This window comes from Cottoperca gobio, chromosome 3 (assembly GCF_900634415.1).
Source record: "Cottoperca gobio chromosome 3, fCotGob3.1, whole genome shotgun sequence".
Taxonomy (NCBI): domain Eukaryota; kingdom Metazoa; phylum Chordata; class Actinopteri; order Perciformes; family Bovichtidae; genus Cottoperca; species Cottoperca gobio.
In genome coordinates, this window is record NC_041357.1 from 6,662,005 (window position 1) to 6,680,381 (window position 18,377).

General features: G+C 40.8%; 2 protein-coding genes across 4 annotated transcripts in view; one reads left to right on the forward strand and one right to left on the reverse strand.

Annotated features, from left to right (window-relative positions):
* Positions 1 to 9,257, forward strand: part of LOC115027019 (homeobox-containing protein 1-like) — a 19,975-nt gene extending 10,718 nt beyond the window's left edge. Inside the window, exons 7-10 of one of the 3 annotated variants that reach the window (XM_029459998.1) lie at positions 1,325 to 1,420; positions 2,269 to 2,363; positions 2,653 to 2,736; positions 3,163 to 9,257. In XM_029459998.1, the coding sequence (XP_029315858.1) occupies positions 1,325 to 1,420; positions 2,269 to 2,363; positions 2,653 to 2,736; positions 3,163 to 3,492 (605 nt within the window). In that variant the 3' untranslated portion in view covers positions 3,493 to 9,257. The remainder of the gene's footprint in view (positions 1 to 1,324; positions 1,421 to 2,268; positions 2,364 to 2,652; positions 2,737 to 3,162) is intronic. The other 2 variants (XM_029460007.1, XM_029460018.1) reach the window with 2 other exon arrangements.
* An 840-nt stretch (positions 9,258 to 10,097) lies between these two features.
* Positions 10,098 to 18,377, reverse strand: part of kif13ba (kinesin family member 13Ba) — a 44,958-nt gene continuing 36,678 nt past the window's right edge. The window contains 2 exon segments of the mRNA XM_029455429.1: positions 10,098 to 16,457; positions 16,899 to 17,562. Of these exon segments, the coding sequence (XP_029311289.1) occupies positions 16,252 to 16,457; positions 16,899 to 17,562 (870 nt within the window). The 3' untranslated portion in view covers positions 10,098 to 16,251.

The window sequence follows — 18,377 nt, forward strand, 5'->3', positions numbered from 1 at the left end:
TTGGTAGCAGCTTTTGCTGAGTGAGAGGTCTATAGCTCATTGTTTTGCGCATGCTCTTTAAGATCCGGTCCATGTCAAGTATCCTAACGACATGGATATGTCTACATATGTAATAATAATAATAATAATCATAAATTGTATTTGCAAAGCGCCTTTCCAAGCTAAAAGCAATCTCAAGGCGCTACAATGCAGGACAACAACAACAGACATAAGGTTTTAAGGAAAGGCTTTTGTGAAGAGAAAGGTTTTTAGGCTCTTCTTGAAGGAGTCGGTGGCCTGTGGAGCCCTCAGGTGTTCTGGGAGGGAATTCCACAGGTGAGGAGCGGCTGAGCAGAAGGCCCCATCGCCCATGGTGCGGAGCTTGCTCCTGGGGGGGTGGAGCAAAGTTCTTTTAGAGGAGGGAAGGTTGCGTGTGGAGGTTTGTTGAGGGAGGAGTTCCTTGAGGTACAGAGGAGCATTTCCATGTATGCACTGATGGGTGAGAAGGGAGATTTTGTATTCGATCCTGAATGAGACAGGAAGCCATGTGGAGGGAGTGGAGAATGGGTGTGATGTGATTATAGTTTTGCACCCTCATCAGGATCCTAGCGGCGCTGTTCTTGATATATTGGAGCTTCTGAAGGCTCCCGCTTGGAATCCCGATGAGGAGAGCGTTACAGTAGTCCAACCTTGTGGAGACAAAGGCGTGGACGAGTTGTTCAGCATCTGACAGGGAGAGTGTGGGGCGGAGTTTGTGGGTGTATCTGGGAACTTGCACCTCCCAAGGATACGTACTCTGTTCTTCCAGAGAGGTAGGACTGGAACCAACTCAGGGCGAAGTCAGAGAGTCCGATGGTGTAGTGGAGGATCTGTAATTGTTTTGGAATCCTACTGTATTTAGTAAGGACTGAGGGGAAATAAATGATGATATATAAGAAAACACTGTTGGGTTCCCTCTGTCATGTCCATTCCTTTGTGATTATTACATTGTCCCCTTGTCAAGACTTGTTCTATCTATTTTGAGAATTGACTCGTTTTTATTTGATGTTAACTATTAAAAAAAACAAACACTAGTAGAGTCCTGTCATGACCAACACATTACTTAAATATCTTGCAGCAACATTGAATCTTTGAACTGTGTGAAAAGCCAACTTGCAAATACCATGTGTCAAAGAAGAAGCTTGCATTGCCTTGAAATTAAATAAGCTTGAATGAACCTTTAAAACATTCACAAGGAAAGACTGAAGGAATAGAGGACAGAGAAGCAGCAGCCCTGTGATCTGTGTGTGTCTGTGTGTGTGTGTGTGTGTCTGTGTGTGTGTGTGTGTGTGTGTGTGTGTTACAGGAAAAAAGCTGTCTGATTTGGAGAGGGTAACATCTCTGAAGGTCTACAACTGGTTTGCCAACCGACGCAAAGACATCAAGAGGCGCGCTAACATTGGTAATGTCTATCTCTGTGTGTGTTTGTGCGTGTGCCGCCTGAATTTCTTTGCATCCTAAAGTAGTGTTATATTAATGCTGTCGGGGTATTCAGTTGGTTGCAATCTGCAACAGCAACACTAGATGCTGCCAAATATTCCACACTGGGCTTTCAACATGAAGCAGATGCTGACAGACTCAGTATTTGTTGACCCTTTAAGAACCACACACGTGTGCTGTCTCTAAATAAATCAATGAACACACACAAAAAAAGAATAAATATTCAGATTCAAATTGATCTTCATTTGAATGATCTGATATTAATTCATGACATATATATATATACCGATATATATCTTTTGATATGCCTTTTCCTGTGGATCAGTGAAGCTTTGGGCCCGTTATGGCCTTTGGTTCTACGCAAAGAGATCCGGCCACATGAGAGACGAGCAGACTTTAGTCGAATCAAAACACGCCGGGAGCGGGACCAGGTTAGATGGTTCCTTCATAATCAAATTGATATTGAATCAAATTTAATGGGGAAATCAGTGCAGCAATACCCAGCCCTACTGTTCAGCACGCATCCTTGTAGACAAACTGGATGTTCTTTGCTCTCTGCATCACAACCAACACTTCACTGTCCTCCTGCTCGTCACAACACTGCTGTAGAATTTCACCTGAACATCAAAGAGAAATACACATTCTTGTCCTGACTCCTGGAAATTCTTCCTTTTATCCAGCAGCACTAGCCGCATGTTGTCCTGCTCTAAAAGAGCAACTCATAAACTTCTTCATTCCTCCAGTTTGCTTGCATCTGAGTGTATTGTTGTTTGAGGTCGATATGCTATGATGAGGTTTACGTTTTTGAAGAAGCAGCCATCTTGGAGAGCCACGGCATCGAGGTTCAGAGTCCAGGCGGTCAGTCCAACAGCGACGAGGTGGACGGCAACGACTTCCCTGACCAGGTAAAAGAGACGTAAATGAGTGTAGGATGCTTTGCACTGAGCAGCTCAGAGGTGTGGAACAGTGAACATACAGGGAATATTGTCCCAGTAAAGTTAAACAGCATATGAAACATTACAACATATACTTTGTTTTGATTCCTCTTTGTGTAGCCTGTTGAAATGAACATGTTGTCACATATTTGACTAACAATATAAATAACCAGCTGTAAAGAAGTCCGAGGTCACAGCATTATGACACTTAAGAGTACAATGACCTGGTTATTGTATAACCTGTGTGCTGCTGTCACAGGGCTGCGAGGTGTCCTTATTTGACAAGAGAGCTTCAGCCAGGCAGTTTGGATTCAGTCGAGCTGACCTGTCCTCTCCAACCCAGGTACAGCCCGACCACACACACACAAACACACACTGCCTCCTCACTGTGTTTATTATTCATGTTCTTATTAATAACAATAAGATAAATAAAGTGCTTTAGAAATCTTGTATCCACCATTTCCCAAATCCCAGATTATTAATAGATTATCGATCTCATGTCGGCGAGACCGTTAAATCTCTCCTCTCCGCGATGTATCCTGCCATATTGAATGTGACGCCCTGTAAATTCGCATGGATTGTGATTGGCTGACAGTATTTCTATTGTTCATTAAATTGTTCTGAAACGACGACATCATTCTCCACTGCTGTTGTTGTGGTTTGGACTCCTTTTGGACGGCCCTTTACAGTAGAATCTTTGAATTCCAAGAAAGACAAAATACAAATAAATGTTCTGATCATTCCTTTCATTTCTCCTCTCCTCGCTCAGGTTCCCACGCTGCTCCCCAGCTGGTTCTCCGCCCTGGGCAGAGGAGGCTTGTCGGGCCAGAGGGGCACGTCTCTGATTGGCCGCTCCCTTGTGTCAGGGGCGGGCTCTCAGACGGAAGGTTCCAGATTGACAGGTGTGTCCTGGTCTCCCCCCTCCCCCTCCCTGCAGGACGAACCCACCATTCACAGCGCGCTGTCCGAGCCGCAGGACCCAATGGGTTTAGAAAAGGTGGCCGTCAATCACAGCAACCAAGCCCTGGCCAATCAGGTGGAAGGGGCGGCGTGCAGTATTGGGAACGACATCAAGACGGAAACGCTGGAGGACGACTGAAATGGGACATTTGAGTTGTCAGAGCGATGAATGGAACAGGATCAGAGGTGTGTTAATATGCAAGCAGATTTTATAGGAATGTAAAGTGAAATAAGTGAAAAAAAAAAAAGACCAAAAGTCGTGTAAACTCCAACCCTGAGATACCTCCCAACCCTACCTCCAACCACCAACCTGCTCTGCTCTGCTCTTATAGGCATTACTAGTATATTATAATAATGATAATAATAACGATTCACTTTTATTTCTTAAAGTGCTCCCCAGCAGCATATGAAAGATTAAAAAATGCCTAAATAAATCAAATCAAACAAAGAAAGTGAAAAAAATTAAGAATGATTTAATTACGCCACAAAAAAGGAAATACACATAGTGTGTATCGTTTTTCACTTGACTTCTTTGTTGATTTGTTTTAGGCATTTTAAGTCTTCGAACAGGACATGATGCATCGTGCAGATTTCTTTGGACGACACTGTATTAGACACACGGTTCCAATCATTTCAGGGTCTTGCACTGTGATCACAACACAACTGAACAGCCTCAAAAGATAAATGCATGGATTTAAAAGTTAAGTTGATTTTAACTGAGTGTTAAAATTCTGTTGCGCATTTCATCACAGTTGATTATAGTTCCGATTTTTTGCTGTTGACGCCTTCGAGTGAGAAGAACAGCAACATAAGCTTAGTCTCATCGAGCTCACAGCACGGAGGGAATGTTTCTGTGGGTTTAAGATGAATTAGAAAATGTAGAAAAGAGAAAGAAACAGAAAGACCCACTCCTCCAGCCCCCCCCCCCCCCTGGTATAATAAGCTCAATATATGGAAGCAAAGAAGGAATATACATTTTAATTACAGTGAATATTGAAATGTTTTTGCCATCTATCTGATTTTGAGTGTTTGAGATTCCCTTATCATTCTTGGATCATATGACTGACAGAACGTTACCAGGCTTCACTGCTTGAATGTTCAAATTAAAATTATTTATCTTGAATTTTGATGTTTAAATTTAAAACCACCAATTTAAAATAAGCAACTTTATTTATTTTTCTAAATATTTTTTAACTTATTTTTTGTTCAGAAAATGAAAGAAGTTGAGCAACTTGAATTTATTTATTTTTAATATTGGACCCTTGATCTTAAGATTTTTCTTTTAGGGTTTAGAAATTTAAGTTTTTTAATTGCACAACTTGAAATTCTGGGCACCCAAAGTATGCCAGAAATATATTTAGTATGTCCCGATACATATAGTATGTCAAAGTACCAGGATGTTCTACTGCATCCGGTCGCATTTTGCAGTATGCAAGCCAGCATGCTTTTCTGGCTATTCTGACCCACAATCCTTTGCACAGGGGGTCAAAGTTCAAAGTGCAATTTTATGACCATTTTATGTCCCAGTTGTACAGTACGTACTTTGTAAGGGCAGCTGCAGTACGTGCTAAAAAGTTGTTGTTCTAGATAAAATACTATAAAAATATTAATACTATAAATTCTGACATCTTTAAATACCAAGTATTCAGTAGAGATCAAATTTTACAATTTGGTGTTCAGTCGCATATGAGACTCAAATCCTCATGGCCTCTCTTTGCTTCCATATTAATTACAAGTAATTAAAAAAAAAAAGTCACTCACTAAATGGATGTGGAAAGTAGCTGAAACGGTTTTTGGTATGAACACTATAAACGCGGACGTCCAGGTGACCTGGTGTTACCCTCCGGCTGATCACTGTGAGACGATCTATAATCAATACAGATCAGTCAGTTGGGAGGTATGAAACAGTGTAATACCACTGTTTAAATACTACAGACTAAAGTGAATACATACATATACTACACACACACACACACGTATATAGACAGTATATTATATAAACTGTGGGGTATATATATAATGTACCCTGATCCATTTCTTTTTACAGTATATAGACATATTAGCTTCAGATGAGAGAAACTATCAGTATGAGTCTTTCTTGTTGGTGAAAGGTGAGTGAAGCTTTAGCCAAAGTATTAAGTTTGAATTTTGTGTATTTTCTGAGTGTGTGTGATAGTCGTGGATGGAGCTATGTATTAGAGATGATATGCTAATCAAAGATGCATCAGATGTGTCAAATTATTGCAAGGATAATGCATTTCCTTTTCCTTTTTTATTTTCCTTAGGTATATCTGTGTTTGTGCTCGATATGCCATGTGTTTTAAACACACACTGTCAAGTTTTAAATTGTATTCTCTTTTAAATGACACTTTATTGGATCTATATCACGGTGCTTAGAGTCCCTGCTGTTTTAAACATTTTAGTGATCAGTATGAATGAGGCGGGAGGAGTGAGTGGGATTCTCTTGAAACAACCACAGAAAGAAGCTCTTTAGGAAAAGGAATAATCAAATCAAGAATTATTTATCTCAGTTCAGCCATTGTGGAAGTCTTTTTCTGCGTCTTTAGTTCATCTCCATCCCCACAAATAATTATTAGAAGTCAGGTTTTGCCATTGTTTTAGCCTTTTGAACAGGAGATACTGAACCAGTCTGATAACTAACATGAATTATAACTTAAAACAGCCACATTGTCTTTAGATGAGGGATGGCTCGATATCACTGTTTTATGTCCGATACCAATCCGATGCGTCTTCTTCCTCTCAAACAACTAAGCTGTTAATAAACATTTGTACGGATGCACTTTGCTTAACCGAGCCATCCCAACAAACATCATGCTCAGAAACTAATATTCTGCTCCCCTAAAGGAAGTACAACTTTGTGCAAAAGTTTATAATTCCAGTGCAAAATGAATATCGGATCAGTGCATCTCTCCTTCAAGTTTAAAGCTTCTCAGGAACAATCCTTAGCTTATTGTTATACATCCCTCTGTAGTATGTGCTATATCTTTCTCTTCCAAACACTTGGTTGTTTGGTGAGGGTGTTGGAGAGGTGTGTATCTTAAAGCAGCTTCAATATCGACTTTAAGTCCAATATTCACTTTCCTTTAGCTGTTTTTGAATCTGGCTCTTTGGCTGCTAAACGCTCCGCGATATCCACTCGCCAGTTGTAAACTTTGTTTGTCCGCTTGTTGGTGCTGGGCAGGTTGGCTTTATTGGAGCCTTTTTGCTGAAAACACAGGCTGGAAACAAGTTTGATGAGAGTGGAGTTTGCAGGCTAGTAAACCAAAACAATGAGCTGAAAGAGGCACAAATGATGAGGGGAACTACAGAGTTTGGTGATAAATTGTCTGTTTTTAATATTTAAAAAAAAATAGTTGTGCATCTTTAAATTTAAGTTTCTAATTGAAAATAACATATGAGTTCCCCCCCGATGGCTCACCTGGTAGAGTGAGTCCTGAATACGATCATTAAGGGCACAAAAGTCCAAAACTACATTTAGTGATACTGAAAGTTCCTGTTCAGCAGCTGATTCTCTTAAACACTGTAGAAATTCGATCAGACATTGAAAGTGGCTTTTTTAGTTTTTATAGTAGTTAGCTTATACTTCACTGTGTAGTGTTACACATGAACAACTCCTTCTCACCAGTTAAACAGTATATAATGGTGTGTCTGGAGTATGTGTGTCAATTACTAGGTGATCCAGAATCATTTGAGTAATTCAACACGGCATGTCCTGTATGGTTTTATGTTTAAGTGCCTTAATTATTTCAGTGCATTAAGCAGGACTTCCACAATGGCTGCACATACATCACGTATGCACATGATGCACACGATGCTCTGTAGCGGCCGACACTGAAGTGGCTTCATTCAAACCGATTCATCATTGTTCATCACCTGGTGCTTTTACAGGCTAAGCTACTAGTTGAGAGTTAAAAACTCCACACAAATACCTCACGTTACCCCCTCAGCTATAAGCTACACCCCGCAGGTTCCTCCACAGCTGCTTCAATGTGAAACAAAGTCTAGAAAGTCGAGAGTAAAAGTAACTGCACAGCTGATTATTCAGAGGAGACTGACGGTAAACTGTGACAACAGAAATATCGGCGTCCTCTAAAAGGGAAATTCCTTCTCGAACTCGAGCCAATAAATATCAAGTTTGAAAATAAAGGGAAACTCCACTCCAGAAAATAATGTATCATTCATAAGCTTGAAGTAAAATAAAAAAAGTCCCCTGATCCTGGTGGAAGAGTAACACCACGATGGTTTCAGATTCAGAGAATTTCAATTTCGTGGTGGAATGTCTTTTTAATTGTACGGCAGCGCAGCTGTCCCAGGTGTCTTTTGCTTTAAGCGTTTGTAAAACTCAAAGGCATCATTAGTCAGTGACGTAGCTTTCTGTTGTCTGTTTGAATTATTCCCACCAAAATATCAAAAATATACTGTCCCACTAAGTGTTAGAAAATGTTTTTATCGTCTTTAAAAATCTGCCAAGCAGAAGCCTTCCTGAAGTGAATCTATGGGTTCATTTGAGACAACGTGCTGTTATGAGATTATTTCAGGATTTAAAATCTTTTCAGTTGCTGCCTTTGAGGTCTTCTCATGAAGTTGTACTTTGGAGTTCTGAAGTAGCAAATTGATGTGAAATGAAAAAGTCGTCCAAAAGTGTCATTTTAGAGCCAAAAACTGTGTAAGGAAAAATAAATGAAAACCGTAAGGGAATTAGAATGAGACCAAAAGCAACAAAGAGAAACTCACTTTTAGCTTGTTCATCATTTCCACACGTCATTCCTATTGATCGGTCTTGGTCTTTTGTTTCTCGACTACATTTCATTTTGCTTTCAGTTTTTGACCCTAAATTGGCTCCGTACCTTTTCATGTTTTTAAGTGACTTATGCATTTGTAGTTGATTTATATTAAGAATAAAGAAAGTTATCATGAAATAGAAACGCAGTAAATACCAGTTTTTCTTCTTCCATAAACAATATAGAAAGCCTTTGCTCTTCCAGTTAGACTCAGCCCTGTCAGGCTGCTCATGTGCACTTTGTTTCCGACAGTACTGACGGCAGCATGTTGTATTCTCATCGTTTAAAATGCAGTTTGAGCCTTCAGCCCTCTGTTGCCTTGCTGTACGGTTTAGTTTGAGAGGACAAGCTTCCTTCCGGCTGATGTTTCAGATCCGACCCCCGGGTATTGACTTTATCTTTGTTCTGCCAAATCCTACTTCCTCTGGCAATACCCCCGTCCCTCCACACAGACAGTACAGTGAAAAAGTGTTTGGATTGAGCTCTTAGCGTGACAACATTATGGTGCGTGTTGACGAAGGTGTTAGAGGATCTTGATCTGATGTCAATCAGTTCACGCCTCAGGACTGAATGTTGCCGTTGTCTCGTACCTTCGTCCATGTTGTGAATGCACCAGATGCAGTATGACATTAAGAGTTGTATTCCACAATGCTGTCTTTATTATGTAAAAGAAGTTTGTCATTCATCATAAAATGTAGATGTTCCAGTCTTAATGTCTCCTTTAATCAGCCAATGACTGTAAATACTACTTAAATGGTTCAAACATTGTAAAAAAAAAAAAAATGAACTTTTTTAAAATCTGAGTGGTTTCCATTTCATTTTGGCAATAAACTATTCAATAATTCTCTAGAGAATGAAAAATATCAAACCTCAGCAGGACGTTTGCTGTGTCACTTTGAATTGATTTTTATCCCCTCGTTCTTTTCTATTTCAAGATTTAGTGCCTTTTTTGGACGGTAGACTGTTCTGTAACCGCTATGTAGAAAATCTACATATGCCTTTTGTTACTTTTTCATCTGTTGGATAAACCTTATTTGTTATTTTTAAGGTGTGTTTTTATTGATATTCTATTTACAAGGGAATAAAAAGTGATCTGAGTCCATGCAGTGTCTTGGTTTGTTTTGTCTGTATGACGTGTGCAGCACCACGAAAACACAAACTACTGTTAAACCACGGTTCACGCTTGGCCTTGGAAATAGTCACATGACAAAACAATCCCAAATCAAGATCCACTTAGTTTCTCTGGAGCTCTCAACTGTTTCACACGCTCCGTTTGAGACAACAACGAAGTCCTGCGCTTGGAAACGGATCCAAAATGTCATCTGCTGAAGAAGACCGAGCAGGTGGAAAGATCCGGGACAAGTTTGTGAGAAAACCAAGAGTTGGGATTGTTTTCTTACAAAAGCACTTACCTTTAAAGCTGCTACAAGTTCTCATGTGTCAGTTTGTAGTAAAGTAAAACTCTGAACACCACATGCTGCATCCGCACATTTCTTTAATAAACCATGGTTCTTCAACACGGGGTCCTCAGAGTTAGTGCAGATGGGCCACCAAATGATTGTTTTTTTATTTTTACTTTCATTAAAACATCAACTATCAAACAGTTGCTTAGAGCATCCTTCTATTTAAGTACAGTGCACAGCGGTACTGATGCAATATTCCAGCATATGAGCAAAGATGATCGGTCCCACTGCCTGTAACATGTTTAACATTTAAACATGACTAATGTATCAATCTGTTAATAACTATCTAAATAGCTTAGTACTGTATGCACCATAATGTTTACATGGTACTTTATGGCAGTTTAATATGAAACTCAGTTGTATACACATGTAGCAGGCCGGAGTCTCTGCTCGTCTCTCAGCTGAGGGGTCCTCAAAACATGAAAGACCTCTGCTTTAAACATTCAATGAGTTTGGTAAAAAATAAAGAACAAATACTCTTAAAATCTTCCTTTTTTTATTTTTTTCTTACCAGATTACTGTTCAGATGATAAAAAATGAAAATTAGAAATGTATTATAATACATGTTTATTCTTTGGATTGCAGCATAGAATTACATAAAACAATTAAATTAATCAAAACCCAAACTTGTGCTCAGATTTTTCTTTTTATATAAGTCTTAATATGCGCATATATACACATACATACATAGAACAACCACTCTGATGGTGCACTCACACATACACATGAAGGCAAACCCGTGCCACAGGATCAACAAACAACTGATAATGATGAGTTAGGATGATATAATAATACTGTTGACATTAATCCCATGTCTTATTATTCAAACCTTTCTTCAGCTGAATGTGTGAAAGTTCAGAGACTGGAGGGCTTCTCTGCAGGCAGACTCCCTGACTAAGCAAGCCCTCTCCTTCAGCTCCCATTAGCCTTCCATTATTATTACACAGCTGTTCCTCTGGTACCAAGGAAACTTCAATGCAACATTGTGTTTATACCAACTGCCTTTGAAATGCACCAAGAGGAGAAGTGGTATCTGAACCTCGGCTGTTAAAATGATGCTAAAAACTGCAACAAAAAAAACCTGCAACAAGGCTGCATTGCATCACCCGACTATTGCTCGTTTGTGTGGTTTATTCTAATAAGTACACGCAGAAAGTGAACTGAGTTCAGTAGTGAAGCAGGTTACAACTCTGTCAGCTAAAAGGCCTCAGGGAAGAAGACGTTGGCAGAACACTCTGGACAGGTGAGACAGAGGTAGTAAAAAAGGTGACCACTCACTACCAAGGCAGGAAAATGTGTTGTAGTGCCTGAAAAATACAAAATTCAACTACTTTTCTGCAGGTACAATGTTTTAAAACAGAACCCCACCTCAGATCTGGTGGCATAACGATCCCTGGTGCTGCTGTAGGGCAGTGGTGGGTTGTAAATTCACTCAGTTTTAATGGTGGTATATAAAATTCCCTGTGTGGAAGTCGGATCTTTTCTGACTGAGGTGCGGCGGCTGCCGGGGAGGCAACACAATGACTTTCCCTCCAGAGAGGCAGTGATACAGGATGTTAAATTAGTGAAAATCTTATTCTAAAATAATCTGCGACCACATGACCTACCTCGGAAGATAAAGTTAATCCGTCTAAAAAGTCTCTTTTTCAATAGTAAACCAGAATAGTTTTTTACATGGTTTTGAAATGATCCTGTTAAATAATAGCACAGTACACTTGAGTGTTATAGTACAGCAGTGATGTGTTTAGTTAGAGATTTTGGGATTGTTCCTGCTAAAAACAGCAGTCTGGCTCCAGGTTGAAGGCCACATTAAGGCAGGGTTATCCCACAGAGCTACAGGAAATGCAACAAAGATATGGGACCAAATTCTGAGCAAAACAGAAGCACTTAAGAAAAGAAACCAACAGAAATGAAACCGATTGAAAAAAAAAAAAAGGGGCTGAAGATTCATACAGATCAATATGAATATTCTCAAACACAAATCACATGAATAAAAACAGGGCTCAATGTGGTTCAATGTTTGATACAGTCACATAAATAACACTGCTGGCTTTGCTCTACAGCGGCAGAAATAAAAGTTAAAACATTAAATCCATTCTGAGTTATTACCAACACTAACCTTTTACAGTTCCTTATTGAAATGTCTGTTGGGCACCAGGCTGCACATCAGCCTCATCTGTTAAAGTAATGCATCTCCCAACTGAGAGAGCCGTCGTGGAGGAAGATGGAAGGAAAGACACGTTTGACCACTTGGCTCTAATGTCATGTAAAACAATAACTCACAATTTAAACAATTTAGGGCTGTACCGAATGTCTTCTTTTTTAAGGTTCGTGAATGAAGCTTCGAATGTCTGTCCACATATTATATGACTTCATGATCAACGTCAATGTTACGAATGAACCTAATCGGTACAGCCCTCAACCAATTGTCTTTTTCTTGAGTGAGTGAGTGGTGAAGAATCTTTAACTAAAAGCAGAACATTAAAACAATGTCAGTATAATTTAAAGAACATCAGGTAACTTGAGAATCATAAAATAAAATCAGTTTGTATTTTCTTCCTCTGTATACAAGCGTTCCAGAAACTCTTTTATTCCCTCTGGAGACTTTTGTGCAAAATTAATTGAAGCACCCACAATATGAAATAAGTGTGTGGAAGATGCAATGGTCACATGGTTTCTGAGGCACAATAACACACAGGGACATCCAGAAGCCTGAAGTGATCTCACCCCCCCCCCCCCCCGAGCAAAGACCGGGATGGGAAAGTACAGCAGCCACAGACACTGGAACTTTATTAAGGGAGCATAAGTAGGAGAAGTAAAGCGGCAGCTGCTGGTCATTTCCCATCTTGGCACAAACCCGCAGACACAACTGAATCAGCCAGGTCCGCCCAACATCCACACACAAACACACACACAACAGCACTTTACTCCCTTCCTTCATTACCACATAACTGTTATGAACCACAATATTATTATTATTATTTTAAACAACCTACTTCACTTTTTACACAACTTGCCAACCAATAACATACCAGACAGCCACCTGCAGTAACCAAGCAACCAGAGGACTCCAGGGTCCCGGGCTCTCAGGCCAGATAATACATGCACCTGATAACTACACTGGTGATGTATATTGTCTCCTCCTATCATACTTCACCATTATATTTCCTCCTCAAAAACTCACTTTTCGCCCAGAAAATATTCCAACTTTTACCCCCCCACATCATCTCTAAGGCTCATGTTTCAAAGTGCCTCATTTTTAGGAATTGTACTGCTTCGTTTGAAAATATATATTGGCCTCTGGTTTAGTTTCTCCATCTGGGATTTCTTTTTAAAACAAACTACTGAATTTCAATGTACAGTAAAAGATACAGAGTGTTCGATAAATCAGCTGATCTACAATGCTAATAGCAGCAATTTTCATGGAATCATTTGTGCAATATTTATTAAAATAATAAAAAAGGCATTATCAATTTGCATGCGATAAATGCATGTGTACAAGCATTTAAATATAAATAGTAAATTCCGGCCTCTTGAGTTAAGAAGACGCATGATAAAAAGGAAATGGAAAAACATAATGTATCCATAAAGAGGATCGTGTTTGGACATACCGAGTGCGTTTACATGCACGTAGTATTCCAGATAATGTATTCATATGTATGCATCATCGCATCAGAAATCTGTATCGACTCCTTCACATGGATGAACTAAAAGTCCCTAAAGAAACAGCATATAAAAGCATATTCAGGTTTGTCATCATCAGGATATGAACGTAGTAAATGAGACCTCGTACTAAAGTACAAGTGATGATGATGATGATGATGAAATATTGCTCAGCATATTATATCAGCACATGCCTATTGCTCACTTGGTGAGACAGCATCGCTCCAACTACTAACCAAACACTTCACACGGACCTCAATCGAGTTTATTAAAGGGGAACTCCATGATGACATCATCAGGGTTATTTTCTCAGACTTTATTACGCCCGGGTCACACTGCCGGCGAGAGTAGCGCGTGTGCCGCCGCAGTTCAGCGATGTGTCGGCTGTCTGCGCGGTAAACAGCAAAAATACACAGTCAACATTTTGTTTGATCATGTCTACAGTTTCTATGTGTATCTGTAGAGTATGTCACAGACATGATCAAAGTAAATATTTACTTGCGGTTTCTGTTTCAAAATAAAAGCTATTCAGTGTTTTTCTATGGATCCCTTCATCTGTTAACACAAGGCTTTTATTCTGAAATACCTGCAAACATTTATAGTGTATCTGCGTTTCATTGAGGATTCTTTTTTTTTTTCTTCTTACAAATGAGCGACCGCTTCTTAACCTTTTATTTAAATGCCATTCATAATGAAATTAAACTTTCTATTATTGATGGCCATTATGAAACAATTTAGAGCGAAAGGCCCGTCTGCGCCGGCTAGCCGCAGCAGTTCAGCGAGGTAGCTGACGTGCTCACAGAGGCAGTGTGGCCTGGACGTAACGCTCCCTACAGAACACATTATTAAACCCTTTTCACAGGCTGAGTAGTTCTCCCTATGATGAGTAAACTACACTTCCTGCGTTAAATTAGTGGAGTGCCCCTTTAACTTATGGAAAAGTATTGGTAGCGCATGTATTCTCTGTCTGCATTCTTCATGAATTGATGGTATACATAAAGTATGAAACAGTGCTGCGCTACACAAAGAATAAGGTCGCTGTGAAATGTTAAAGTCCCTCTGGAATATGATGTTGTATAAAAACCTGCCACATCATCTCCTTCAACAGACGTGGCAGGATTGTTAAAATCAGTCAGAACTGCTTTTGCGATTAATACTTTCCCAAAAACGTACAGCTTGTTCTCCCAGTTGCGTCAGAATTTCTAAAAGATAAAAACTAGATTCTTTTAAAACTGATCAAATGCAAAGAAGCAAATCAATTCTCTTCTCAAGCGTGATATACCCAGCAGAGCGTCTGGCATCTCACTTGCTTTTCCTCGACACATACACATGCCTATGCCTATTCCCACCAACTCCGAGAGTTCTACAGCGCCCCCTGGTGTCTAAATGTCAGACACAGAGGACAACCAGCACATTTACCTTCAAGACCTCCATAAGACCCACTCATGGAGAATGTACTCTAGTTTCTTTTGCAAATTTCGAGTTGGCTCGAGGAATCTGTCTCCACTCGTCTCCCTGTCTCGCTGCACCATGACCACAGACACGTTCTGCTAACATACAGATGCTTCTTATCCAACGTCTCCAGTGCAAAATCGACTTTTAAAGCCTCCCAGTACAAACAGCTTGCTCCCATAGTGGCTTTGTCCAACGAGGACACAACTTTTCCTGCTTTACACACATCGTTCTCAACATCGACACGACTACAACAATTATTTGTGCACACAGGGCAACACTGTACAACATTTACAATCCCACACACACACACACACACACACACCCCTCCTTGTCCTTTCCCCTCTGCGGTCCCTGAGATCACCTCACACTTAGCACAAGGCATTCTCTTAAAACACAAACACAGCGATTTCAAAATTAAATATACAGAGAAAAGTAACAAATGCAAACCAAGCCATGGTGAAGGCACATTCTGGGAGGATCTATCTTCAAAAGAAAAGAAAGAGGAGTCCAGGAGGAGGAGACGAGTCTCAGTGTAGTTCTGTAGACGTAGAGAGTTCAGCAGAGTGGCAGCCGGAGCAGGGGATTCTGGGATATAGAGTCTCAGAACTACCAGGTAGAGACATCATATACACAGGGACGCAAACATGTTCTCACCAGATGGCTGGAATGATTTGAGCTTTACGTCACTCTCACTCCACTTTTTCTTTTTAAAGGGTCTAAAAATCAAAGTTGATCTATTTCGGTTTCCTCATTCACACATATTATTGTGACGTGTAGGGAGGATAAAAAAATGCCGAAAAAACGCTAAAGATCAATTCAATATTCTCCAGTTAGACAGCGTTTTCAGCCTGAAGAATGAATGTGGTTACAATTCCCAATAGCCATTGACCTTTTCTGGTAAAAATAAATCCAACAGCCAGCAACCAACTGGAACAGAGGAAGGCTTTTCATTCTGAAAGTGTTTTCTTATGCACTCTCAACATGTGACAGATCCTCAGTTATGAACTGGGATCAAAAAAGTGACTCCTGCCTAGAGCGTGACCCGTTTGCATCCCCGTATATCAGCTAATAAAGCATCTCTGAGGCAAATCGTCCAGTCTGCAGCGTCCGACGCACCCCCCCGCAGAGCTCTGACGCTCAAAATTACAACAAAGTCTGCACTGACTTCCATTCACTCTCAGCAGTCTTCCCATTGACCGCCATTCATTTTGCATTATCTTCCCACATGATAAATAGTCCTTCCTCGGACTTCTATATACTCTGCATAGTCTCATCAACTTACTTGCATCCGTTCTTAATGAACTCTTCATTGTCTTTATTCTACTTCCATCCATTACTTGTGATGGATGTACTGGGTGTAGTTTCAAACTAAAGGAGGGTAGGCAGTATGTCACTTGTGATGTGTGAGCCTGTTGCATAGCTGGGAGGAGAGGAGGAGGAGGAGGAGGAGGAGGAGGAGGAGGAGGAGGGCTGTGGGGAGTTCATCTCTCCCATCCAGCTCCTGCTTTCCCTGTCTCAACTGCTCCAGGACTTGCGGTTCTCCCCCCGGCGCGGAACAATGGCTTCTCCTCGCAACACGGGGACGTGGGCGGGAGCAGTAAAGTCTCCCGTGCGCCGGCTGGTCCGATCGCGGCAGGACAGTCGGTCTGGGCGAACCAACACCCCGTAACCCGGTTTACAGAGGAAATACCGATGACCTCCGACTGAACCGTCATTTTTACCTGTAGGGAGAAAATAAAGAAGGTCATCAGTGCAAATCATAAGTCCTTCAGCGATATGTACAGTATACACTGTAGTCAGCCCCTCCAATCAGACACTAACAGGGGGAGCCAATCTTTTTATTTTTTATACATTCAAAGCTTTGAGGTTTTGGAATGAAGCTTCGAATGTCTGTTGTCATATTTTATGATGTCTTCACCTTAAAAAAGAAATGTTTTGTTATTGTGGTTATATAAAATGTCATTTATGCTGTTAGATTGCTGCTTGCCGTCCCGTTAATACAGGCGCGTGCCTCCCTTTGTGTGCGTCAAGTGGAAGAACACAAGAAGCATCTAGTTAACTTTTCTTTTTAAATATCCTTGCTATTTTAGCACCTGATACTTGAGGAACTTTCTCAGTATATTTGTAATTTGGCTGAACTGACCCTTTAATTGTGTACCTACCTACAGGGGTGTCCAGCTCCACCCCCACCCACACTCCATCAGCAAACTGCGTCATTCCCACGTAGCGCACTGTGCCGGCCTTATTGCTTCCTACTGTAACATACGCCCCCTCTGACAGCCAATCAGGCAGCACGTCATCATGGCTACGCTCTTCATCGTCAACAAAGATCTCCAGCCTCTCAAAGCCTTCTCCTTCTCCTCCTTCTCCTCCTTCTCCTCCTTCTCCTCCTTCTCCTCCTTCTCCTCCTCCTGCTGCTTCTCCTCCTTCTCCTCCTCCCGAGTTGACCAGCTTGTGTTCAGAGAAGGAGTTTTCTGCGGGGACATTGTTGTGATTGGCTGAGCCGTGGGAAGCGGGTGGAGGCGCTACGACGGCCATCTTGGCGCCACACTGAGAAGGAGAGGTTACAACATCGTTCCCGTCAGCACCCTGCTGCTGGGGGTTTGTGGGTAACGTAGTCTCAGCAGCCAGGAGGGAGGAGGACGAGGACGAGGGTTGGAGAACGTCAGACAGGGTTACTGTAGAAACACTACTGGAGAAGTAGCCGCTTGATGACTGGCTGAGGGGGCTGAGGGGGGTGATGTCATGCGGGTCATGCACAGGAAGAGGAGGGACTTCTGGGAACTCTGCCCGTCGGTCTTTGGTTGGGGGCCGTAGAATAGCAGTCTACAGGAAACCAACAGTTGCCACAGGAACAGAGGGACAGACGAGAGCATGCAAGGCAAAACAACAAAACAATAATCAGCAACAATAATCAACTTCCCCAAAAAGGTTACAGTCACCCTTTGGACCAATCAGGTGATATTAAGTCTCGGGTCTGTAATGTGCAGCATGAATACATTTAGTAGGACCGTTTGCATCATCTGCTATTTTTATCTTTTGACATTTGCAGCCAAGTTCTGGTTGATGGCACAAATATTGCAGCCGCCCTTTGAGCTAATAAAGAAATACATGGAAAGGTCTTAGGAACAAAACCACATGTATACATTCTGTTACTGCAAAGTGCCCCAGATCAAGAACCAATGTGGAACCGTAAATTAAAGGGCTACTGCAAAAATTGCACACGTGAAGATATGTTTACTCGCCATGTTGAGTACTACTGAGCTTGTAAAAGCCTTTAGGTGAACTGAACAATGATGTCATCAGGGTTACTTGGTTAATCTCTGCTGTAACAAAGCACTCGTTACAAATCGCTGTTGCTTTGACAAAAACTATGACTAAATATCAACAACCTTTACTTCCCATAACTATAAAGGGGACGATGAGGAGACAACACCGATGTCATTAAACACTAACTGAATATATCAACGTGCAGTATTGTTGACAAAAATGAAGTTTAAAAAATAAACCAAAGAATTTACCAAAATCTCCCTTTACTGTATTGACAAAAAAAAAGAGAAGATGACCATTTATATAAAAACAATTAAAAAGTGCTACATTAAACGGAATCTGAGCGAAGATCAAACAACAGAAAGTTCTGA